At 35.1% G+C, this 26977-nt stretch overlaps 1 protein-coding gene across 1 annotated transcript in view; it reads left to right on the top strand.

Annotated features, from left to right (window-relative positions):
* Window positions 1-19691, top strand: part of PSPC1 (paraspeckle component 1) — a 42040-nt gene extending 22349 nt beyond the window's left edge. The window contains 3 exon segments of the mRNA XM_054075066.1: window positions 6977-7034; window positions 11245-11414; window positions 14670-19691. Coding sequence (XP_053931041.1) covers window positions 6977-7034; window positions 11245-11414; window positions 14670-14855 — 414 coding nt within the window. The 3' untranslated portion in view covers window positions 14856-19691.
* The last annotated feature ends 7286 nt before the right edge of the window (window positions 19692-26977 follow it).

The raw sequence follows: 26977 nt of genomic DNA, 5'->3' as shown, positions 1-26977 counted from the left end.
ATTAAAATATTTGGATTTTATTCTTCTTTGTATGAAACTTGTTTGGGGCCATATTTTGCCATCTGTAATAACTAATTTTTTTGTCTGGTGAACAATGTTTTCCACAGGTTGTGAGAAAATGAGATACTGTAGTTACTTTGCCTTTTTACATATGATATTTTATGTATAATAACAAATGGAAGAGATAGGAAAAAAGCTTGGGAAATAATGATACATTAACACAGTGTTTCAAATGCAGTATTAAAATTCAGAGAAGCAGCAAGTAACTACCAGACAAAATAGTGAAGGAGAAAAGACATAAATGTCCATTTGGAGTCAGAGCTCTGTGATCGACAGAGTAGGTTCTGCTGTAAATCTTGACTTATTTTACACTAGTATTTTTTTTTGTTAATGGGTTTTAGATTGCTATTTGAAATTTTGGCCTGTAATGTAGCATTCTGAAAGTATGAGTTCTGTTTATTATAAAACAAAGCTAGAGTAGTTTATGTAATAAAAGATCTTAAAGCATGTAAGCTTTTTAATGAAAATATATTCATGCTTTTTTTCAAGTTATTGCAACTTCTGGATATTTTCTTTTATCCTTTTGTTCCCTTGTTCTGAAGTGAAATCCAGTAATGATTATGCACGCTTTTTTTTTCATATAATTTTGAATTTCACTTGTCTTTTCTACTTTGTCTTACTCCTTTAGTTTAGAGCACTGGTTATTTTCTGCTTCTCATGACATAGGAGTGAGAAGATCTCTCCATTGTATAACAGTTGCAAGTATTTTTAAGCGTTTTCCTAATTTAGTTTTCTTCCTAACCCCAAAGGTAAATTTTGGGAAAAAAAATATTAATTTAGACAGTATTTTGAAAGATTACTGAGAGTGGCTCATTGTTGCAGGTAATTTTCACTCTTAAGATATTAAGCATTTTCAGTTGACTTCTTGAAACAACTTCAGCCACCTGAACTTGCCGCCTTCTACAGGGCTTTTTAGTTTTCATCCTGCTAATTTTGAAGCAGTGGCTGAAATGCATTTCCAGACTGGAACGAGCCTACTGTGCCAGATGGAGTTTGATGAGTAGCAGGACTATTCTGGGAATCTTGTGTTACGATTATTAAATTTCCTATTTCAATGGTGGTCTTTTGGTCCACTTTTTATAAAAAGAAAACTTATTTTTTAATCCAATTTTACTTTTTAATCGTGTAAATATATACTCACATTCTACAGGATATCATGAGTTTGCTTGCTTAGAGGTGGAATTAAATAGAAAGTTTTGGATTTAAAGAGGAGAGAAAAGAAACAGTCTGAAATATAAGGAAAATCTGGTACATAAGATAATGGTTCTGCATTACAAAGGAAGGAAGAATCACTGCTGCCCGCTTAAGCAGCGGTTGTATTGGGAAAGTAGGAAGTACAACTTTTCTTGGCCAAGATGCAAGCGTAGCAAGTTTATTGATGTGCTCAGCTGTCTTTTGATGTAGATTTTGAGGAAAACCTGATCTTACAACTATGGTGAAATGAATCTTAGGAAAAAAGGTAACTTGCAGCAATATTTTTTGAGAGAGTAGTAGTGTAACAATTGTTTGGGGGTTTTTTTTTGGTACTTCTTTTCAGATTGCATTAAGGCTTTGAGGCTGCTATACATGACTGTCTTTGAGTGCTAACCTGTACAGTGAGATTTATGTTAGTAAGAATGTTGCAGTTTTGGGGTCTTTCAGCCTCCTTGATGCTCATAAATTTGAGGGGCTTCCAGTTGGTCGTGGGTTTACCACTTTTAGATTAGCCTAGTTGCTGTCTCTTCTATCGTAAATAGTATTTTCTTTCAGGAGATTATTAAATGTTACTAGTTAGTGAGGTGTCCCCTAAACATGTTTGTAATGTGCATAATATTAATGCAGTTAAATTGCTTTCTTTTCTAAAACTGTCAGTGCAGACCTGACTTAAACACCAGGTGAAGGTGGATGTGTTGAAAGGAAGTCAGCTTTTCTTCAGATTGGGTTTTGCATCCAGCTGTAGGAAGGTGACTTGGAAAACGAAGTGTACCAGGAAGATCAGTTATTTAATGCTGTACTGACCCCAACCAAAGCCCAACGATTTTTGGGTTTTGAAAGTAGAATCATCTAGTATGATGCCCAGGACAGAGGAACGATTAGTTCTTTACTTAGGAGTACTCAAGGAACACACAGGAATCCCAGATTTTGGAGGAAATCAGTATTTTTCATTTAAAATTAGTTATTCCTGCATGTTATGGAGTAAAATGAACTATTATGGGGTATTCTAACTTTAAGATCTTGCATATAGATCTAGAATTTATGGGTAAAACAAAGGGGGAAAGGTAAAAAGAGGGGTGGGTGGAAGAGGAGACTTTTATTACTTCAACTCCTTGCTGGCAGCTTGACTTCCAGTGGGCTCATAATTGGATTGAAATAGTAGAATGTTCTGAGGAAATGACAAAGAATGCGCAATGAAAATTATCCCCCAAATTGTAGTTTTCACTTCCAGTCTAGTATTGTAAGTACTTGTATGATTTATGTCTTTAAAATACAGGCATCTTTAAAATGGCAATTCTGTGTAAGGTTAAGGGCCCCCTGGAGAGGCCTTTGGAAATAATTTTTATTTCCTGGAAAGAACTTAATGAAATAAAACACTCTAGAAGGGAGTAATGAATTCTAGTAAGAGGTACAGAAATGTCTTGCCTATTCTGACAAATATAAAATCAGCTGCAAAATGGAATTCAGTTTCCATGTTAATTGAAACAGGTGAAAATCAACAGCACTATAAATTACATTTTGCTCTGCACACATAGCCTATGTAAAGCGTTAATCAAGTTACTGATTTTAACGTGCAAGTTCAAGTTTGTGGGGTAAATGTTCTTTTTTTGAATAAGGCATTTCTTTGATGCTGTGTCTTAGCATTATTTTGGTCACCATTCCTGAGCTGAAAGGTGAGTGAAGAGTGAAATATGCGTTTTCCTGGCCACAAAGACTTGAAGAAAACTGTATGATCTGTCCTCTTAATATTTCTGTTGATATCTTGCTTTTTTAAAATATCCCATTCCATATTTATTCCCACCATAAGTTTTTGACATTTTTATTACTGTCAATATTGCATCATTCGGAGACAAGATTTTTAACTTTGTGCTGCTGCAATTGTAAGGCCTCTTTCCAGGGAAAAAAGGAGGATCTGTTTGCCAGTTAAAAAAAAAAAACCATCACAAAAACTACTTAGTAGTTTATTGTCAGTGTGACAAGGGAATTGATAAATTCTTTGGTTTATTTTCAAAACAGCCAGTTTTATTGTTTTATGGATTGAATTTAAAAATATGCTACTATTTAAGAAATCTTGGCAATTCTCTGTATGCTTAGAATATTGGTATCACTGTGGATTAACGTATAAAACCTTTGTGCATGATATACTTCAAATGCTCAAGTAATCTTATACTTGTAAAAAGGGGTGAATCCATACTATATTAAATGTAAAATGTAGATGTAATTTGGGTGAAAACTGGGTGTACTCAATACTTTTTTGTTGATCTGCTTTTTACAGTTGACATTTAAATATTTGTGAGGAATTTTTAATATTGTATCTAAAGTAATCAGTAAGCATAATGCTGTAGTTGCCCTCATAGCAATTTTTCTAAAAACAGACTGCTTAGATGAATCAGACCTTCTTGAGTTTTGTTTGCATTAGTGAGATCTGAAGTATTTTACAAGAATCCTGCAACAGAAGTAATTTGAAGGGCTTTCTTTTGAGTCGTGTAATGAATTATCCTTTTAAAATAGGGGTTTATTCTTTGTTTGCTTCACTTTGTTGTTGTGGATTTTTTAATCTTCCCAAAGATTAAATTGACTACATGTTCTTTGCCTTATGACTTTCTTTTCCCCCTACAATTGTATATCATCCATTTTTACTGTTCTCTTTCAGTTTAAGTTGTTTTCACAGGTACCATGTGACTTCAGAGGTTCTTAATTGCTTCTGTACTTATTTCTCTAGTTAGCCCTCCTCTCTCACTGCTCAGTTTTAACTCCCTGTTATGGGTAGTTATGAGTGGCTTCAGGGAAGGACTGAAGCAGGCTGCTACTCAACAGAAGAAGCTCGGAGAAGATAATGCTATCATTGTTGTGTTCTGCAAAGGGCTTGAATATCCAAGAATGAAGCTCTTGGGTAGGCTGGAATGTCAACCAGAACCGATTCAGCTACTCTCTGTCGTAACTGCCTGTCTTATTTTGGGCAAAACCTATGGAATAGATGACCTAGCTTACCTGCAATAACTTGTTTTATGCTCACATAGTAAATAGCTGCCTAGGACATGATTTGTGAGGGGTGGGACTAAATTTTTGTCATCTGGATTCTTGTAAATGCAGGTTTTGGCAAATCATCAATAGTACATGGTTTTGTGGTTAATATGTCAAGCATTTAATTACATTAATGATGCGTGCTGTCGGTATTTTCTCTGACGGGATTTATCTTAAATGTACTAATTCCACATTAACAGCATAAAATAATTTCCCTGTGCTGGAAATTGAATAGAATATAATGAGTTGTGATCATGCAGCTGTAGGAATAACAATAATTCTTCTAGACATGTTGATAGATTAACAGACAACAGAGATCATAAGGCACATTTATTATCTTGAGTCTATTGCTGTAATATTTTTTTTATGGTAATAATTCAACACCAAAATTAGAGCTGCAAAATGGCAAATAATTACCTCATGTGTTTTGTTACGGAAGTCAGACTAGACTAAAAATGAGAATTACTGGTACCATTGCTCGCTTTTATTGTGCTTTCTGTTAACTGAAGACTGGTAGCATTTTACTGGTAGCTGAGAAAAAAAGTGGTTTATTGTTAGGAAGAAGCGTAGTGTGCTTTTTTAAAAAAAGTGTGTGTTACAGCTTGCCAACACTTTTATACTTCACAAAGAAAACAAGTTCTAGTAGCTAGTACAGCTTTCAGCTTTGTATTTAAGGTCGTTACCTAACTGGTGTTGTACTTGGCCCTGCATTGTATGGCACATTTCACATTAAAAAAGCCAAACTACACCAACTTGCAGTTGAACCTGGGATGCATCAGGTTAATTTTGTGCAGTGATTAAAAATCTGGTGCTTTCCCTTGTAGCTGAAAAGTGTTTCCTAGCTGTTTGTGGCATGTCGTGGTACCGCACATGTACGTTGGCATGCACAGCCTGATTGAAGTAAACTGATAGCCACAGTGTATTTCTACCACGTTGGGCTTGGGATTGACAGTGAGGATGATAAGGTTACTTCTGCTTCATGTCAGTGTTGAGGTGTACAAACAGACTAATATCAACAAGGTTGTATGCTCATTTTGTGACTAACATTGGTATCAGTTTCTGGGTGTGATTGATCTTAGTAGGGCTGCTGATACTACTTAAAATTTCAGTTGAAATTCTGATGCAGTAGTTTCATGTCCTGTTACAAGGGTTTAACATGGACTCTAGGGTCAAAAGAGGAGGTCCATAGTGCTCATCAGTGGCCTCTCATAGCTGGAGCTTAAAACCTGTGTCTTTTACTTACTTTTCCTCTCCACAGTAAGTCATGTTCTTTCAAAAACAGTGTATAATCTTATGTTCAGTATGTTTTCTACCTAAATACAAGTTACTAGAAACAAAGTTACTGACCTGAGAGCCTTTGTGATGTATCTGACAGTTTTCCATACCAGGATATTTGTACAAAACTGTTGACTCTGTTCTGTCAAATATGGGTGTCTGCTGCTTTAAGTGTGTGTGAAGAAAGAAGACTTTTATTTGGCATCTCAAACATGATTAAATGAAAAGGAGTTTTGTGAAACAGTGAAAATAATCGTGTATTTTGATTAGTATTTCAGTTTAAAGGTTGCTTTTAGCAAAACCGATTTAGTTGCCTAGTGTTTAGAATTGTCTTCAGCTTAAACTCTTAAATTTTAAGTGGAATGATTTTCAGAATCAGGTTAATGTTTTACATATGCTTGTTCTCAGCATGTGTGTTCACTCAAGAGCAGAATATATGTTAATACTCTTGCAGAAAATTAACAAGAAAAAATTGGCTGTAAGGTTCATCAGTTTTCCTTTTGATCTGTGAATTTTTCTATTTCATCCTTTTGATGTAAACAGTAATACTAAAATCCGTTGGAATTAACAGTGATAGGTGTACTTTGTTTTCCCCTAAGTGATGATTTTTGCTGCTCTAGGTACTGTTTCAAGTATTGTTTCACAGCACGCCCTGGTTCAGGATCATTAATTTCAGAACTCTTTCTTGCTGTTGGATCACAGTGAATCAATTGCATCTGAATCAATTTGGTGTGTTCTTTGTCTTTTTAGGATACATGTAGTTTATGTTAATACTACATTTTTATGCTGATTTCAAAAGGATGGTCCGTTTCTGAACTGACATAATAATAGCATGTTATAGTTAATCAAAAAAAGTACCACCACTGTGTAAAGTCAGAACTATTTGAACAAAGATGAACTAGCAGATTGAGTTTATATACTGTAATTAAACACATTATAGCTTGGTTTCCAATCAGTTCAAGCTGTTTTGAATTGGGAGGGCAGATTAACTGTATTATTATACCATATTCTTTAGGCAATACTGTAATAAGACCTCTGTTTACAGTGAAAGGGTAAAGTTTAACTATTTACAGTTTAAGTGTAAATATACAGCTTCTTATTAATGAAAAGCACTGCGTGAAGATGGATTAATTTGCAGTTGATCACATAACTATTTGGTAACTTTAGGCTGCTGTATCTGATTAATTAAACTTGGGATATTTAACCTTTAGCATTTATACAGAAATGTACAGCATTGATATGTTGAACTTATGATTCCATTTGATTTTATAAAACCAAGGGAGTGTAGTTAACTTTATTCTTTGTACTTTTGTATTCAATGGAAACTTCTGAAATTTGAAAATTCTTATTTTCATGGAGTAAATGGGAATGTTTTAAGTTCTGAGAATGATAGGTTGACCATGAAAACTATGTTTACTTTCAGAGAGAACAGGAAATGAGAATGGGTGATATGGGTCCTCGTGGAGCAATAAACATGGGAGGTAGGGATCTGAAGGAAAAAGGCTTCTGTAATGTAAAATTTTTTTTTCTTTGGGACTGTACATGTTACTCAAGCACTATTTATTACTGATAACTATTGGTAAAAAGGAGTAAACAGTATTAGGAAATAAAAATCTCACCTATTTTGCTTCCAAACAGCTGGGTTTTTTCCCCAACATGTATCTTTATTTTATTGTTTTGACTACCTGTGGTAGAAATATGATGTGCAAGTTGAGAGAAACAAAATGGCCAGGAAAAGTGATGCTCTAGAAATTGCCTGATACAAAAGAGGATTTTTGTGTTCAGAAAATATTTGGCATTCATTTGGAGGGACCACCTATTCAGGGAAGTTGGGGCTGTAATTGCATGCAGTGAAATGATGTAATGCTTAACATTGGTAGGTTCTTGTTGATGTACCTGACAAAAGATTAACAAATAATGTGATTGGGGCTCCATGAATTTATTGCAAGTCTGTATTTGCAAATATTCTCAGGTCACTTTTGTGACTTAAAATACTGTCACTGCTGAAAACTTACTGTGAAGTCTGGAAAGGTTAGTTCTTAATAATTAGTGCTTGCTCCTTACATGCAGACTGAAACAGTTTGGAATCTGACTTAATGAGAATATCTGCTTTTAAACAAGACTGAAACTTAGAATATTGATTTTTTTTTTAAAAAAAGATCTTCCTAAACTGTGCTAATTGTCAATACGTAACTCTTAGAAGTTTCCTTATGTTCATTTAAAATGAATTAGAGATGATAATTTAAGGAAAAGTTAACACTGGCTTTTCATATTTTAAATTTGAAAGTACATGCAGAACTCAGTAGACATTGTTGCTTTTGGCCAATGTGAATTTGTAGACTAATCTGCTTGGTCCAGATTTTAAAATACATTAATCACCATTTCCTTGTGTTTATTGAAGCACATTTATAGCTGCAAAATGGAACTAGGCTTTTTCTTTCACTGAAGATGAAGAGCTGCAAAGAGTAATTCTAAAGGAAGACATTGAATTTATTTACAAGTAATCAGCTGTAGCATAAATTGTGGGGTTTTTTTATTTTATAGTTATGCTTTTACATATTTTTGTGCTTTTCTCAAACATTTCATTTACTAGCAAACTCTGTAAATGTCAGTGCTGTGGAAAACACGAACGCCAGTGTGCAGATCCACAAGATACACTTCTTATCTGCAGATTTTCAATATGTATTTATAGCAGTCAGTTCACAGCCCTTTCCTTGTCAGGTTTGAATGCTTAAGAGTGGTGTTTATCATAGTCTTGCTTTGTAAACTTTGTGCTATGACTTTCGATTTTAAACCTGATACAGATATTTCAGAAATAAATGTGTAGTTCCAAAAGAAGTTATAGTAACCATGAACTACTATTTTAAAAAGAGAAAAATATCCATAGTGAATAGGTAAGGATAGTGCTTCTTTCCAGATTATCTGATTTTAAGTTATCTTACTATAGAGGTGTTTTATTCCAGCCCATTCACAACACCACTACAACAACAACAACAAAAAATCACAAAAACCTGCAGTAGACCATTAATTGTTGGTCTTAGCCTCCTTTCTCAACATTCCTGTTGGAGTTGTGACTTTATTTTTACCTGGCCTCTCCCTGGGCCATTTGTTACTTGTCATCATGTGGGAGAGTGGGGAGCTGGACCATATTTAGTAATGGAAATAAACCACATGATAATATTATTAGAAAGCAGGATATATTTGTACAGATATAGTCAGTGTTGGCCTGACTTGGGCAGCACCACTCAGTTTCATATTTTTTGCTGCAGCAGACAGGTTCTGAAAAAATATGTATGATTTGCCATAGCCCTTAACTGGATCTGTAATGCCAGGTGATGGCATTAGAGCTAGCTGAGAAACTCTTCAATATGGGGATAAAAAGGCTTTTTAAAATTATTTTCTGCAATGATGAGGATTACTTCCTGTAGTTTATTGCCGGCTCTGCCAGACCCTGGTGTGTGCACTTTAAACACTCAGAGTGCACTTTTTGAGCTGTCCAGAGTGCAGAAAAAGACCTTTTTTTAGTGTCTGTGTATTATGTCACAAACACTGAGGACTGCTTTCCATCCTCTTGATGAACCTAGTCCTGTAAACTAACTGCTAACATCAGTGTCCCACAGAAATGGGCAATCAAGTGGTAGCTGTAAGGGTCTGCCTTGGAGCTAAGAGAACCTCTGAGGTGTAGCTAAGATAGATTAGTGGCCTTTTGCTTGAAACTGGGCAGAGCCCCGCTTGTGTTACGCTCTGTAGCTGTACTGTCAGAGCTGGCTCTGCCTGAAACTGGCTTCATGACACCGAGGTGTCAAAGTATAGGTCATTGTATGTCCCCCTGGGCAATATGGGCACATTCGTGTGATACAGAGGATAAGAAATTCATTGCAGTTAAAGAATTAGTGAACATGATCTGCATGTGGCCAGCTGGCTAAGTTTAATTAAGCTGGCAAGCAAGCCAGTAATGGATAACTGAGCATTGACTGCTTTTAGTTGATGGTACTACTACAGCACTAAGCACTGCCATCATGATAATTCTGCCGAGTATTTCTAGCCTCTGAAAATAAAGGTTTCTCTTTACATTGGCAGTTCAGAATTCTCCTTTTCATTCCATACATAGCCACTGATGATAGTAAGTAACAATTGTAAGGCATATTCAGCTGTAATTCTCTGGAATGGTAGCACAGTTATCTGACTGCTGCATGAACTGCTCATGCTTTTGGGTAGGTAAGAGGAGTCCAGCTTGTGTGCACCTTTGTTTTAACCTCAGTGTCATAGAGAGATCTGGGAGCTTCTCATTACTAAGCTCAAATGAGTTCTGCTTTTCAAAATGACAGATTTTTTTTCCTCTGGTGCTTCTAATAAACTGGTTTAGCGCTTCATATGTGCTACTGTGGTGCATGGGTTGTTTTTGCTAAGCAGTTTGCAGATTGCATAGTATGTATGGGCAGGCCCATGTCTGCAATTTTAGGAGCACTATCAGATGCAATGGTTTCAGTGGTGGCTGCGATACATGTACTTAGGGTGGGTAATAAAGATGCAATTTTGCATCCCTGGAGACAGCCACAGTACAGTATCTGTGCTGAACGGCCTGATTACAATGAAGTATATTTGTATATTCATTACTAAAGAAGTTAAGTTGAGATGAGAGATGATTTTTTTTTAAATAGAAAGTTTATTCATCTAGCAGCATATCAGATTTCTTGATAGTCTTTTATGTTGTCATGAGTTAAAACGTAGGCTGAATTCCAAAGGCATGGCTTCTTCCTTTGTCAAATTTTGGATGCACACTTCTGACTGAAAAGGGTAGATTAGTGTTGTGGGGTGAAAAAACCCACGCCACCACCAGTCTTAGTTGATGATATTTCATAATAGCGAATGTAAATGATACCTAAGATCAGACTTTCTGATAGCAACATGAGAAAATGTCACGAAGGCAATTTTACCTACCTGTTGAGTATGTTAGTGGATACTGGTGGAGTGGTGTTTCCTAGCACAATATTAGAGCTAAATGATCTCCTCACAAGATGCTTTTAAGCTTTTCTTTTACATCTGACTGTGAATCAGAATTTTGGATGAGACTCTTCTGTCACTTTCAATTCTAACAAAACTTCCCTAAGTTTTCTGGTACTTATACTATAATAAATTACATTTAAATGCAAGACTTATTTATGCCATGTTACAAATAATTTATTGTAGAGTTGAGTACCATCTTTAGTATTGCTTTTGGACATCAGTCTAACATACTGTAACACTATATACAGTTAACGTAATACTGGTAGATCAGTTCCTGCAAATGTATATTTAATATGTTATGATTACTTAAGTGTCAGGTTGCCTTATAGCTGCCAATTACTCAAAACTACTTGAGATTTTTTGCTAATTTGTGGTGTGTATATTGCATATATATGCTATGTGAACACTTCAGTTCCTGCACGGAAACCATACAGCTATATTTAGCTGTAAAGTTCAGGATTTTCAAATATACAAGGCAGATTGTGTAATGCAAAATAAGAGGGCTAAATGAAAATCTGTTTAAAAGCAGATGATTGAGATAAATGTACAGTCTCAAAGAATATTTTTTTTTTATTTCAAGTATTGGAAGTTTTGTACATTTGGCTTTTTAAATATTGTAATTTGTTTGTTTGTGCTTGTAAAATTCAGATAGGACAGCTCTTAAGTATAGATTGTTTTGCATAGATGCGTTTAGCCCAGCACCTGCTGGTAACCAAGGCCCTCCTCCAATGATGGGTATGAATATGAACAACAGAGGAACTTTACCTGGCCCTGCAATGGGTCCTGGTCCTTCCATGGGACCAGAAGGAGCTGCAAATATGGGAACACCAATGATGCCAGATAATGGAACAGTGGTAACGTATCACAGATTTAATTACTTTGAATAGCTGTCATGTCTCATGGCCCATTTTTGTTACCAAAGATATTTTCACACTGAGTGAAAAAATGTTTTGAATCCATTAAAGGTTGTTGATAAAACATGGCACATGCAAATAATTTACAAAGCAGAAGGGAAGTATTTATTTGATGTTACTATGAAAATCCTCTTATGAATGGAGTAAGTTCTTTCATCAGCAACCAGACTTTCAAACTTGTGGTAAAACTGTGCATATATGGCCTGTCACGAAAACTCACTGACAGAAGGAAATCACACTTCTATGAAATGAAAAATTAGAAATTACCGAAGTAACTGATAAATCTAGGTGCTTGCTAGTTTTTCTTTTGTGAAACTAAATTCTTTGTGTTGGCTTGTTGGGGTTTTTGATGAACAGTTAAATGTTGGACACTGTAGTGTGAAGATATCTTTGTGTGAACTATTTAATTTTTTAAAGCAACATTAGTTGGGGATTTTGTATTTCCTTTCTAACAGTGTTGAAAGCATGAGATTATGATAGTAGTTATACCACATAGAAAATAAGGATGCCAACAGCCGTTAGGAGTAACTGTCATATCAATACAGGGAAAAGATTGCCCAGTTGCCAAGGGTGGTAGGGAGTGTCTTGTACACACCTGGACTGTTTAACAGGAGCAGGTATGTTATTAGGATGCAAGTAAAGTACTAGCCATTTTTGCTGTTTTCATAGCCAGTCACTTTTCCTAGCTGTAATGCCTTATGTAGAGAAACAACCGCGTAATTTTTAATCTGATCTTACATATTTTTTTAGTATTATTCTGTAAATAGATTTTTGGGACGTTGTAGTGGTGCTGTGATATAAAGGAGTACATAGTAAAAACAGTGATTCCTTTATAGTTTCATTGGAACACAAGTGTTTTGTAGCTGTATTTTTTATATATTTATAAATATATGTATGTTTATGCCTTCTCAACAGTGTCTGCCTGCCTGCAATTGAACAATCTGTGTAATAAGGTTTAAACAAAATCCTTTGTTCCTTAGAGGAAAATGAGATTTTTGATTGAACACAAAATACATAATGGGTCTGGTTTTCACCAGTTAAAAGAGAGCATCTTGCTTCACCTCCTAGGAGGCAGCTCATTTTATAGTTGTATCGTTTCTTACAACGTGGAGGGATGCTTTTCACAAAATAAGATTTTCAGAGATGCTTTTGCTGGAGACCACTGTTAGTGATCACCTCTGAAACATTCTCTTGGGATTATTTAGACACTGAAAAAGAGGTGTAAGTAGCAGAACATGGTATCATAAATTGTGCTATCTATCTGAAACTGTTGTTTTTCTACAAAAAGTCATTCCAGGTATGGAAATATAGAGAATATACTGATACTGAAAAATGCATGTTTTAAAAGTATTTTTTACTTCCATTTTCTTCTGCATGCTGCTGAAAGACAAATGAGATGCTTTTTTTTTTTCCTTCTTCTTTCACTTTGGGCTGTCAAGGTTTTTAATTTGGGGGGTAGAGCCCTACAGAAGGGCCTTATTGTATTTTTCCTGTAGTTGGAAAGACACTTTAAAGATCCTTTGCTGTCTCCTAAGACACTGTTAAGAGGGAAATGGAGAATATGCTTTATAGACCAGAAATAGTCTTCAATCTTTTAAATTGAATGTTTTTCTGAAGTCTTTGGGGGAAAGTTGGAGCACTCTTCCCCTCCCCCCCTTTTTTTTATGTAGGTAGTTAATTGCTGCACGTTCTTGTTAGCTGGAGAGAGTAGTCCTTGTTGGAAAGAGGACTTGGCTTTTTGTCCACAAGTCAGATGGTAAAAATTGTTAGGAGTATGTGGATAAGCTATTTGTTGAAATTCATATCCATTGCTAACAAGCTGATATGAATTAAAGATTTTTTTTTAACAACTTTTAACCAGTGCTGCAGATTTTAAGGTATTTAAGGGCAGCAGCTGAAGTAAGTTTTTTCTTATTCAATGTCAAATTTTAAGCGATGTACGTGTATACAACCGTGATCTAAGTTCTTTATTTTTTTATCTATATAGGTATAATGCTGTTTTAAAATTACACATATATCAATTAGCTCTACCACTGTTACTGGAGTTAGACTTTCAGAAGAATTCTTCTCTAATTCAAGCATTTGAATAAAGTGATAGTATTGAATGTTCTTGTTGAACTTTGAATACCTGGACAGTTGATGCAGGTCTCTGTATAAAGGAGATTTCTTCTGAAAGCATAACTGTCCCCAACAGGTGAATGATGAGTTATTTCAAGATGTGAATGTACTGTATATATGTGCTTTTAAAGGTTTATATTACATTGAATTAATGTTTTAAATTTCATCATGTGGGGTTCTGTTTTTAAACAGTTCCATAAATACTGAACTGTAAGTGCTGAGATTCATCTTTTCTGATTTAGGTCTTAATTGCTATAGCCAAATTAATATATATACCTTTATTAATATCAGTATACCTTTATTAATATCAGGCACAGAACTCAGGCTCGTATACCTTTATTAATATCAGGCACAGAACTAAGGAAAACAAACGTGGAACATTAACTGGATGGATTTTCATCTTCTATTGATATTTCAGGTTAAGCTTTAGAAAGATATTGAGAATTTTAAAATACAGTTAAATTGACATAACCAGTGACAAAATGTCTATTTTGAATGAATTTTAAAAATCTAACTAAAGATTCCTAAAGTGCCATATAAAAAGCTGACTCCAGGTAGTAAGAACTGAAATGACCACAGATATGTGGTTATATAAGTTTTCAGGTTATATTGCTATTAAAAGAATAAACCTTCGGTCTCTGGAAATATAAAAGCTGATATTTTTTTTCTATTCCCTAGTTTGACAATGTTTGTGTCTGATTTATTTAAGGGAGAAGCGGTGTAGTTGGTATGTAAGGCAGAATAGGACTTAGGTATAAAATTACTGTTTGCTGTCTTCTGTTATGTAGAGAATATTTATTACTTCAGATGTGCTTGAAAAAATGAAGTTACATTCAGCACCACAGTTGGTCTTAATACCTCAATTTGTAATTTTTAATTTACCTTAAAAAGTTGGAGTGTAACATTAGCACTCTTGAATTTCCAGCTCTTTTTCCATAATGACTAATTGAATTGCTCCTTTCTTCCCTCTATGTGTGATCCTGATTCTGCTGGACTATCTACTGAACTTCATGACAACATCACTTGTGTTTTTTGTTGTAACTCACATTTGGCATGTTCCAAATGGACTGGTGTTAGCATAATGAGAGATTCCCTCAAGGAGGTCCATCACAAATGGGTTCACCTCTCGTTAGTAGAACGGGCTCTGAAACTCCTCAGCCGCCAATGAGTGGTGTAGGTGCCGTGAGTGGTGGACCTGGTGGCTTTGGTAGAGGAAACCCAGGGGGCAACTTTGAAGGACCTAACAAGCGTCGCAGATACTAAAACTTACTTCATTCCTTACTGTTTAGAAGTTACAGTAAAGCTATACAGTGATATGCCTTTATAATTTTAGCTGTTATCTGGAAACGGTTTTATTGTTATTGTAGTCTTTAAAACAATTTCTTTTGTAAACATTTTTTTGTATTCAGTCATAGGCTTTGTAGTATAGAGCAGAAATTATGCGGATCATTATGTAAGGCAATGTGTTTGTGAGTAGCAAAATACAATGTGTGACTATACTGTAAAACGTACAGTTATCTGATTACAATAAAATATAAAAACCACTTGAAAGGATTTTGGGAATGTTATTACTAATGCTGGGTGAGAATAATTTCATGCTTATTTGTAAGTGGCACCATTTTCATTCTTACGTAGTTTCTACTATGTGTTAAGAAAATTCCATCCTTAATAGTGAATCTGTTTAGCTAACTACATGTTGCAGTACATATTATGAACAATTTATAACACTACAGCTTTTGGTTTTTTTGACTTTTAAGAGCATCAGATGTTTTACAGAGTTTTTTCGAGGACACTGTGCACTTGCATCTCAGTCTCCCTTTGCAAACTTAGTCCCATAGGCTATCAATAGAATGTGTCCCTTACTCAATCAGAAAATTTAACATGGGGTAAAAAAAAAAACAACTTTGAAAGAGGAATCTGTATGTATACTTCATTCATATCAGTAGGAATTAATTTACTTAAACCATACCTCTACGGAAGAAAAGTTGTTGTGTGACATCTGTGTATTATATTAACAGTTAAAAAGTATCTTGCCATTGCAAGGAAGTAGACGTTTGTGCAAGCTGGTTTAAAGCCATCTGTGTGTAACGAATCGTTATGAATATACATTTCCCCCTAATGGTTGATTTGAATAGAAACAAGTCTGTTATCAATGATTAACTGTGTATTTAGGAGGTAAATACATGCTTTCCAGTTAAAATAATAGTTCATTTAGAGTAATATACGTTCTGAAGGATTTCACAGAAGTGTTCTTGTTAAATGTTTCACAGAATGGTGAATTTGAAAGCTACCTATTTCCAACACAACTCAAGCTAGATTTGCTGATTGAGTCTTAAGATAAAAGTGATGATAAAGCTATTGGAAAGCTTTTTATGATTCAGATTTTGTCTGTCATGGAAGATGATGGAAAAGTCCTATTGGTTCTATTCCCATAATGGCAAGATAGTAAGGATATTTTTAGTTACTGTTGCTTTTTTCCTGTGCAAAATATAAAATACTAGTGTTCTGCTTTTATCAGTTCACTCACATTTTCAGATATAGGAATGACTAAAATTTATCTGCATGAACACTGATACTAAATTGATTAAATACTGATTTGAGATAACATAATGCCCTAATTCTATTAGAATGGTATGTACGTAGCTCAGAGCGTGGATACAAGCAACAGGGACAGCATTTACTTGTTACTTTATGTAGCAGTGGTTGTCTTGGTGATTTGAATTGTGAGCAAATGGGTAAAAGAAAAGCAGTATTGCTGGCATTTGTGAATTACGCTGTTATTTAAATTGCCAGCATTATATGGCTAGAGAGATTGTTTTCATATAGTTCATGAGTTACCATGTGTAGGTCCTCATTTGTGATGTCTCTAACTGCTGAGCATTTTCCTTTAGGCTGCCTTAGTATTGCCTTTTTTTCCTCGACTTGAGATCTGTGCCACACTTCTTAGTTTATAATTCAATAGAGAGTTAGGTTTAAAGTCTGAAATACTTGATACGTGTACTTACAGTACCTATTCTTCCAAAGAAACCTGCAGCTGGTTTTACTTAGCACACGATTTCTTAAAACTCAACATTTGGGAAAAATTGCTGTGTTTTCCTTTGTTGTAAGCTAGTGTTTGCATAGCAGCTACCACACCTGTCTGTTTTGGGCTGCCATGTTCAGTTGAAAATGCAGCTTACGCTGGTTTCTAGTACGGTGCCTAAATATTAGATTGATTTTTTTCTCATCTTTTTTGCCCTTGTACTTGGCATTTTTTAATGGGATTGAGAAAGTACTGTTGTGAGTTGATAATGCTAAACGGTAAAGCTGTAAGAAGCACGTTTTTATATATAACTTGAACAAGGTTCAGGAGGTCTGTTCAGTTTCTCTAGGGAAAAGGCTGTGCCGTTCAGTTCTTTTGCCTAACTCCTATATTCAGATATTGGCCTCATCCTTGTACTATCAGAGTACGTTTCAGAAGTACATTAATCTTACAAATCTGCAAAAAGTGCTTCATTCGTTGCCAGCCTCATGCTATTGTAGTTGCATGTTTGTTGAGCTGCCTTTTTTTAGCAAGCAAAATATTTGTGTTTGAAAGTTATTGTGGATTTTAATGCTAATGATTTTCATTCCACGGTTGTGAGCTACCCTTCCTGTAAAACAGTGACTTGGATGGCTCTGCTGCTTGGTAGCAGTGGCTTTGTCTGCTCTCCTTATTGCAGAAAAAAAAAATCTTATCTGTCTTTTCATATCCATGAACCAAGTCCAAAAAAATAAATACTGAAATACTGAATTTGAACACACTTTAAAATTGTGATGAAGAGTTGCCTTTGTGGCTGGTGACAGACTGCCAAATTCTGCTCTTAAAAACTTTCTAGCCATGTTGGTTGTATCTTGCTTAACGGTAAAGGCAGTCATTTTCGTTTTGCCATATGTGGTAGTGACTGACTCGAAGTCTTCCTTTTCCAGGAAAATTTTGTCTTTATTGCATAACTTTTCCCAGTTTGGTTCCCAGAACTGGTATGTAGATGCGTCCAAGCAGGGTTTTTTTTTTTTATTGAAGGTGCTGCCTGTGTACTGGAAGTGATTAGTTGATTAGTTTTTCTTGTTCCTTATATGGCCAATCAGTTTATCATTTTTTTTTCATGTGTACACATGTACTTAAGTTTTTAATGGTCTTTGGTCTGTTGGACTAGAAACTAGCACAGTACAGTACTGACTTTTCCTGCCATGTGCTGGCAAGACAAATAACCTTTCCAAGGTTGTGCAGTTGGCAATTACAATGTGCTTACTTTTGGTTGTACTTACTGGGTTTTTAGATTATTCCTGAGATTTCAGTGTAAACTGCTTAATTTTCACGAGGTACAATTTTAATACTTGGATAACAAAGTGTTACTGTTCCACTTAAGTAAAAGAGAACTTACTGCCACCAGAATCCAGCTTGCTTAACTGCATTTGCATTTGTTACCTCAGTCATTTTAAGAGAAGCTGTTTGGCACTTATAACTATAAAATTAATTTTAGTTGCAAATGAATTTCTTCGTAATTCTCTTCAGTGTGCTCACTAGGTAAAGCACGTTGATATGTTGGGAAACTTGGTGGCAATACAGATATGCTTAACTATTTCCTAAGAAAGATACTTAAAAATCACTATTAATTGTCTAGAAAGAGAACTCCTGAGCTTGAGTGGTTTTATTTATTGTCAACATCTATTTTACCCGGTCAGACATAGAGATGTGATAAATTTGAGACCTTTATTAGGGCAAAAGCTTATGATAGATGGCAGAAAGACAGTATGAGCTAAATGTTACATTAATTTAATTTTAACCACAGTCCAGTAAGATTTAATAGTATGCAGTGTGAGGAACATTCTGATCCAAAGGATACTGTCATATTTTAAAATGTTACACAAAACTGATTTTTTTCCTTTTTTGACTTTCGATTTCAGTTTTTTAACTTGAAAGCTAGAATTCTCTGTAATTACACGTTCTTTTTAAAAGTAGAACATACAAACACGTATTGACTTGTACAAAGTAGTTATTGTACGGTCACAGTCTGCCTCACGATAACCTGCCTGAAACATGCTGAGATAACTGATCTAAAGGAAGATTCTGGAGTGAAAATGAAAACCCCTCAGGCCTTTTCAAGGGAGAATGTATTTTGAGGTGAGATTCAGCAAATGAGTAGTGTACTGACGCCATGAAGCTCATTTGATTTAAGAGTGTTATGGAAACTAATATTTTGGCATACTTAATGTATATATTTTTGTATAGCAAGTGGGATCATAATTCCTTCCTTCTCAGTGAAGTGAAAATGTATTATGATTGAACTATTACAATGGCAGGGAAGGCTGGGGTCTGTTTACACTGGACTGCAAATGTGAATGGATTCTCAATCCCATTCCTGAGACTTAAGTGCTGCGTTTTACACAGTCTGTGTCCAGCGTCTATTGTTAGCTTGTGCTTAGGGCTTCTCAGGAGCCCTGAATTAATTTGAGCCTATGGAAAATGGAGAGGTTGGACATTATTACTTCAGGTTATTGGCTGTTCAGTGCTGGTTTAGTGGCAAACATTGGACTGTATTATCCCCAAAGCATTTATTTCTTCAAAATCCATTCAGTGAAATGCGAGAACTTAGTAATAATAGAATAGTTAACTGAAAAATTGCAGTACTTAATGGCAGGTATAATTTTTGCAGAGATTGGCTTTTTGTTGTTCTCTTTTGGCATGTATTGTAAAATAGTCTTAGTCGGTGGTCTCAGCATTTTGGTATTTTGCTGTTAGGAAGAAATCTGTTTTGTTAGTAGTCTTGAGATTTTTCCTGTAAAATATTTTTAAAATCATAACTGTAGGCATTTTGGATTTGTTTTCACAGTAATCCATGAAATACTGATGTTATGAAAACTAAGTTATCCATGTCTAGAATGTAAGTTGTTGAATAGATAAACTGAACATTAAATTTTCATGAAAGTGATACTTTTGATGATTTTAAATGAATGGAAACAAGCCCTCAGTGTGTTGATTTTTCAATGGGATAGATTTAATAGGTCTTTTCCATCTTGAACTTCCTTAAGCTACTATGAAAACTAATATAATTTGTTTTTGGAGATATTCATAGTAATGACTTCTAAAAGCAGTAAGAGATGGGTTTCTTCAGAAAAGCAGTTTAAAACACCAGCGACTTTTTCTTAAGTGGAAGAACTATTCAGAAAAGTTTAAGCATAGCATAAGTAAAACCATTTTTAAATACCTGCTTCGTAGAATGAATATTTTATACCCAAATCACATTAAAGGAAAAAAAAAACCCCAACCTCTGCAAATCTGGGTAAAAACTTATTGAACTGTATGTTATTCCTTGAATACAGAACATAATGCTCATAGTAAGGAGTATGATATTTAAAAGGAACTTAACTGTATTATTGCATACACATGTTGATAAGGTTTTTCCGTTTGTTTTTGTAAATGGTTTGTCTAGAGCTTCTGTTATACCTAGTTTTACTAGTGTGCTTTTATATCTTAATTTCTGTAGAGTAAAGCATAGCTGTATAACTTGATTGAATTTACATGCTAACTGTATGTGGGACATTAAGTGCTTGGCACGGAAGAGGCACAGTGAGAATAAAGTTACTGTTCTTGCCTTTAATTTCTCAGTAAAGAAATAGAACCTTGAACGAGCAGTAAGTGTGGAGAGTTCTGTGTGTAAAAAGAATGGAGGTATGTCTGAGAAAAGATTGGAGGGGGGTGAAGTAACATAAAAATGGGATAAATGTGGCTCAATTTTACATCTACAAACTAACAAAAATAACTTTAAAGCTTATTATAAATAAACCCACTATTTTTTAATGAAGGAAATGGAAATAGCAGTTACATCATTGTTTTAGAGGTTTTAAACTTTTGAGTTTAGTGTTGTGTAGATGGCCAAAGAATATCAGAAAACCTAAAATGAATTAATGATCAAAAAAAATGTCATATACATGGAATGTTGGGTGGGGTCACTGTAGTGGAGTATGTTCCTTCTGTGTTGTTATGGAATTGTTTTGTTGGACTTTGTTTTTGTGGATGAGTACAGCAACTGTATACAGTGTACACACCTCATGTTGTCGTAAGTATGAAACGGCTGGTTTGGAGATGGTTGGCTTCTTATCAAACCATGAGAATCCAGTTTTACACCTACATGTTATAGCAGAGAAGATGGCATGAAAGAAAAATAAAATAGTGATTATTTATTAGTGATTATGGGATGGGATTAAGGTATTTTCATTAGTGCTTTGCCTTAACTTCATTGTTATCAACTTTTTATGTCAAAGGTAGTTTTATTTTTAGTGAACATTCAAAAGGAAAAAAACAAACCCATCCCAAACCAAAACACCCCTCCACCAAAACCCAAAATTAAACATAAATGCCAGGGCCTAACTACCTTCTCCAAGCAAAACAGGTTTTCTCTCTTTAAATAACCACATACACTTAAGCAAGGTGGAAGAGAAAATGTAATAAACCTAAGAAGATGTAAAACCCATAAGGATATATTGGAATTCTTTTCGCAGCTGTTTGCTCTTGGTGTTCTGGGTATTTTGATGTGTCTCTATTTTTTAAAGCTCCATTGCTGTTCGTTATTTGCTGCAAAAGGATTTATTCTGCAGTGCTGTTATTAAGCTTTACGTATTTTTATCTATTGTAAAATTGCAGGAAAAATCTCTGTATAAAGCAGCCCTTGCAGTACTGTAGAATGCAGTTTTGAACTACCAGCTTGAAGTGGTCTTTCAAGCTGCTTAAAAATGTTTTAAATATTCGAGTGCTAATGGAAAATTTGAAATCTTTGTGTGAAAAATAATAATCGAATCCATCCTTTGCGCAGGTAGGAAGAGCTCTTTGCCCTCCTTGCTGCTTGATCGTGCTCCCTGCCTGCCTTGAGGCCCCCATGCCTCTCCCAATGTAGTGAGCAGGGGAGAAGAAATCCAAAGCAAATTATCAAGGAATCCCTTCAGCAACAGCAAGGAGTGGGGTATAGGGCTGTGTTGATGTAGCCTAGTTAGTGCTTTATATCTGTAGAGAATGCAGATAACTTTTACTACTTCTAAGAAATGCATGTCTTAGAACAAATACATGAAATATATGTTTTAAGGCTTTAGATGTCTGAAGACACGGTTATGTTTTACATTCTTAGTCACAGTTAGCCCAAGAGGGCAGGTGCTTGAAGTAATGAAGCAAAAACTGACTCTGAAATGTTGAGCCAAATTATATGTGAGCTTGATTTGTCTGTTCACTTTCTGCAGTTGCCAAGAAGGTTACATGCAAGCCAGTAAAATATGGAAAATAGTGTTCTTCATGGTTTCTCCAGGAAAAATTATAAACACAGTTGCTTTAGAGAAGCAAGACTATTCAAGTGTACTTTTCCTTGGAAGAAAATGCAGAAACTGCAATTACAAAGATGAGAAATACTGTCTTTTAAAATACTAACATTCTTCATTCTTTGATACAATAGCACTTCATTGTTCCATGTATTCTGTTCCACTTTTAAGCGATGGAGTGTGTGAAAGGTAAGCTGCAGCTCCAGTTTTAATCAACTTGAAATCAGAAGCCTTTTCCAGAAGGCACAGAAGGAGAGCTTTAATTATTAAATAGTAGTTAATCTTCAGTTTTGTTCGAATGTGGAGCACTGTCCTTCTAGAACTTCCATCATTTTCAGGAGCAATTCCACATCTGACATTTTTAGATCCAGAACTGTGCCAAATTATATGAATAAAGTTTCTGCCTTAGTGTGTGAAGAATGCAGTTGTTGCGTTTCAAAAACTGAACGTGGCATTTTGAAAGAAAATGTTTAAAATAATTGTCATATATTGTATCACTGGTTTAAAAGTGAAAATTATGTTAGTGTGGTGGTCAAGATGGCTGTGCTTTCAGAATCATTTTTGTTGGTGTGCCAGTTTATCGTTTCCATGTTATGCTTTGTGTAGTTTTTTTGTATTATCACTTAATGGATGTTCAGCATTATTCTTTCATCACAGTTGTGTATAGTTTCGTGTTATTCACACTGCCGAATGCAAATGTCTTTGGAAGCAGGGTACTAAAGCATTCATTCAGTGTTCTGTAACTTATTTAGGAGGGTTTTTCTTTTCTGTTTGCCTTCTGTTTTGTGCAAAATATGCTTTTTGTAGCAAGTCATGAAAATCTGTTTATCTGGAAAGTAAATGGAAATCCTGGATGCCTCTTACTGCTTCTGAAGTGACACCAGGCTCAGGAGAATTAAATCACTTGGTTTACTTTCCTGCACAATTACATCTAGATTTTTTTCTGCTAATGGGCCGATTCAGTATTAATGCTAAAGTTAAAAAAGTGTCTTGAGTTTAGTTTCCATCGATAATCCAATTTTAATTACGAACATGTGTATGTGACAGTAAATTAATAATAAATAACTTAAAGTTTCTCCGAATACCACTGTAACTGCCTGAATTATATTGCGTAAAAATAATTAGTTTGAGTTTCATCATTTGAAAGTGAAACTTTAAAAATTGTACTGACTGAGAGTACGCCAGTGCACTGGGTAAGAGGGGAAAGTACAAATCTGTGCTGGAACCATGCTCTTATTTTGACTTGTGTTGTGTTACTAGGCATGTATTTTTTACTCCTTCATCTGGGCCATTGTGCAAAACTGCTTGTTACAAAGGCATAATAAGAAATAGAATTTGTGATATTTTACCCAGTTATAGTTACTAATTAATGCTTAGCGTGCATGGCTGCTCCTGGAGATGATACCATGTAGTATGACTGTCAGAAGCAGGGTGATTCAAGGGATGGTAGTTATCAAAAACTCATAATACATTGTGCCTTTAAGCGTAGTTGGGTAGAAGCTGATCTTGACCATTATTCTTACTACCCTTAAAATGAATTATTTCATGTATCTTTTTCTCCTTCCAGTTAACCATAAACCTTAATTTCCTAGATGTCTGATATTTTTTTGGAAATAAAATCCTGATTCTAAAACTCTGTGCCCAGAACCTTGATGCTATATTTGCGTTTCTGCTTTATTGCTGTAGTCATCACAGAAGTACTCACAGATTTGAAGGTGTCTTCTCTGGATGTTTTTGAGGAGGGATTGATTATTGTATGTTGGTTAGTTCTTCAGGCTTTAGGTGAGAAAACTGGTAATGTAGAAACTTAATATTATTGTAAATGAAGAAGAAATTATTTCAAAATTTGATATTAAAACCTGATATTTAATATTTCATACTAAAAACTGCCCAGTGTCAAGGAAGCCAAATGATGTATCTTTGAAGAATGTGGGAAAACTTTATTTTACTGGAGGTGTTACGTATTTGTGAACTGTTTGAACTCCGAGTCTTTCAGTGGTCTCCCGTTGAGGACTGTGTGACTCAATCCTAACCTTCCATTTGTATTATGGTGAAAATTCTTCACGCCTTTACCAAGCTTTAAAAGTGACGCAAGGAGATGTCGTACACTGGTTATAGGATTGGGCCAAGTTCATCTTTGAAGGTTGATGCTGGCCTGCTCTGGGTGTCCTTATCTCTTCCATTTAGGACTTTGCTTCCTATTCTGTGTTACAGGTTTTCTTTTATTGTAAAGGGCTTTAACTTTTCCTGATGGTGTGGAATATACAAGCTGTATAAAACTTTATATTTGGGGGTTGCAATACTAAACTTGATGCATATGGGTTAAAGGGAAGAATCAGATGCCAGATGCAGAGTAAAACCTGTTCTTTGTATGATTTGGCAAGTCACTACATCCCTTTCCATATGATTTGTTAGTACACCAGGTATCATATTTTTGCTTAATTTGTTGTGTCATTGAAAAGGATTTATGGCTCTTCCTGAGAGGGGAAAAATGGACTTAGTTCTGGATTAATTTAGTTTTAAAGTTTCTCTTTGTGTGAATCAATGCACAATATTTAAGTGATAGCATACACAAGAATCTAAAAAAATATAGGTACCTCTTCTTCACTTATGTCTGTAGAGAGACTGCTATGGAAAATAAGATGAGCGCTCTTCATGTTTTACAGATGTGGGAGAGAGTAATGTGCAAAAGCATGAAGATGCAGTTTGACCTCATCTTTGTTTCTTTCTTCTAAAATTTTGGAAGCTAACATAGAATTAAAACCCCCAATTATGGTTCTGGATAAACTTAATTTAAAATTCTTTAATGTTGCGGAATTCTGCTGTGAATGAAACTAGTTCAATGTAAACACATAAATAAAATACATGCTTTACTGGACAAAGTAGGTCTGAAAGCCTGTGTTTCATTAAGATATGGAGCAGAGTAATGTTATGGGGCCTAGTCAACGTATTTTTTTTATATTTTTAATTTTTGCCTACATAACCTTAAAGGAATAGAGGTGGAACTTTAGCCTTTCCCTGCATGTAATCAATAAATATACAAGACAAAATTGTGCTAAGAAAGGACTGATGTTCAAATATGTGTAATTTTATTTACTGATGCTTGCAACAGAGAACTTCTGTCATGAATTTAGCGAGCTCCTGCTTAAAAACAAATGCGGCCCAAGTCTGATCCTGCTCTTACTGAAGGAAATTATCTTTTCCTTGATGATGACAAACAAGAATAGGACTATGAGGAGTTAAGTTTATGAAGAACATAATTAGCTGGCCGTAGCAGTAAGTGTGAGTAGTTGGACAATCAGCACCTAAGATAGCTTGTCTGCCAACAAGTACAGCTACATGGCTGTTGTAATCTTCCCAGGACTTGGAATATGGTAGTGCCTTCAGTTATTTCAGCAGTTCTTCACCTCCCTCAGTTAATGCAGTTCCTTTATGGTTACAAGGATGGGTTTCCAAGTCCTTGTCTCTACTGCTTAGCAAATTTAAGTCACGTAATGGTGGTTACTGCATTTGGGGTTTGAGGGCAGCATAGTCATGGAGTGATTAAATAAGTGTTTGCTCTGGCCAGTTACAGTTGTCTTAGCTTACACCTTTTCAGTGCTTCCAAATGTTACCTTTCATGAATTATAAGCGTAGTATTCTTAATGAGGTATTGATCTGAGGAAGCTTGAGTAGAGACTTATGAAATATTAACATGCAAATGTATAAAAAATACAAACCAATTACACTTGGTGCTGTCAATGACAGATTCCTTCGATAACTTAGTGTGTTACAGAACATCAGTCTATTGAATGATTATTGCAGTCTGGTTCCCCAATTTGGTAATCAAGATGCAAACACCTGGTTCTGCCTCCAGATGCTGAGGTTTATCTTTAAACTATTTGTAAATCTTCATTTATTTTAGTTTGTACAGTGTAGTGTAAACTGGAATCACTCAAAATTTATGCGTAAATATGCCCTGTCAGAGTATGATACTCAGCAATCAGATGCTGATTGGATGCAAGATTTTGTAGAGCTAAGTTGACTGAGATAGGTTTTAAATAAGACACAAAGTTATGAGAAGGCAAGAACAAGGTTGAGTTGAACAGGAAAGGAAACTGAGCTCCTTGAAGAGGGTCTGTAGAAAGTAGTGAAAGAATCTGATAACAGGTAAATGTTTTCTTAACCTTTCAAAGAAGTGGATGCATCAGCATGCAGAGCTGCGCTTTGAAATGTGGACTTCGTTGAAGAAGCTGCTTCTTGCTTATGTGGATTTTCTTTTTCAAGACATAGCAAATGATGTTTGTAGTATGTTAAAACGGATGTTTTTTCCTTGCGTGCATCAAAAGGTACAAACAGGTAACTGAAGTAACAACTTCTATGTTCTGGTCTGTGTTCATAACCATCTTCTCATTATTTTGTTGATATTTACAAATTTATCATCTGACATAATTTTGATTACTTATTTTTAAATGTGTTTTGTTATTGTGAGAATTATAGTATGAGCTTACGTCTTGAAATATCTATGAACTGTGATGTCAAATAGTACCAACAATCGGTCTCTTTGATTTGAAATATTCTAGTCTTGAATATGACACTACCTGACTGCCTTTGAGTGTGAAGTGGTAACAAGAGGGAGTTTCCATATGGACTTGGTTTAGTCCTGTGTAAACGTGGTTTTGTCGTTAAGGCCTTTGTACTTTGTTCTCAAGTGAAGAAACTTCAAGTTTTAGTGAAGAAACTAGCCAACTAGAGTGTTTTAAGGGGGGTGGATGGTGGAAGGGTTAATTTTAATAGTATTCCTAGCACACTGAGGTGCCTGATAGTTAAATCTGTTATTCAAAGATATAATTATTTCTAATATCCTGCTTTTCTGTCGTCTTCATTGCACGTTAGCAGGTGCTTTCTTAGCTCTATGTAGATGAGAGCTGAGGCTTAATGCTTTTTTAGTATTTGATTATTCACTTTGTTATTTCACTTTGGGTAGGAGCAATAACTTTCTCTTACAGGCTGTAGCCTCTTCTAAAATAAGGAAAATTAAATGGTAATAGAACATTGAGAGCAAGTAAAGGACAAAAAGC

The sequence above is a fragment of the Cuculus canorus genome, chromosome 1, assembly GCF_017976375.1.
Source record: "Cuculus canorus isolate bCucCan1 chromosome 1, bCucCan1.pri, whole genome shotgun sequence".
Lineage (NCBI taxonomy): Eukaryota > Metazoa > Chordata > Aves > Cuculiformes > Cuculidae > Cuculus > Cuculus canorus.
Note: the sequence above shows the minus strand (reverse complement) of the source record. Positions and strands in the feature narration are given on the sequence as shown.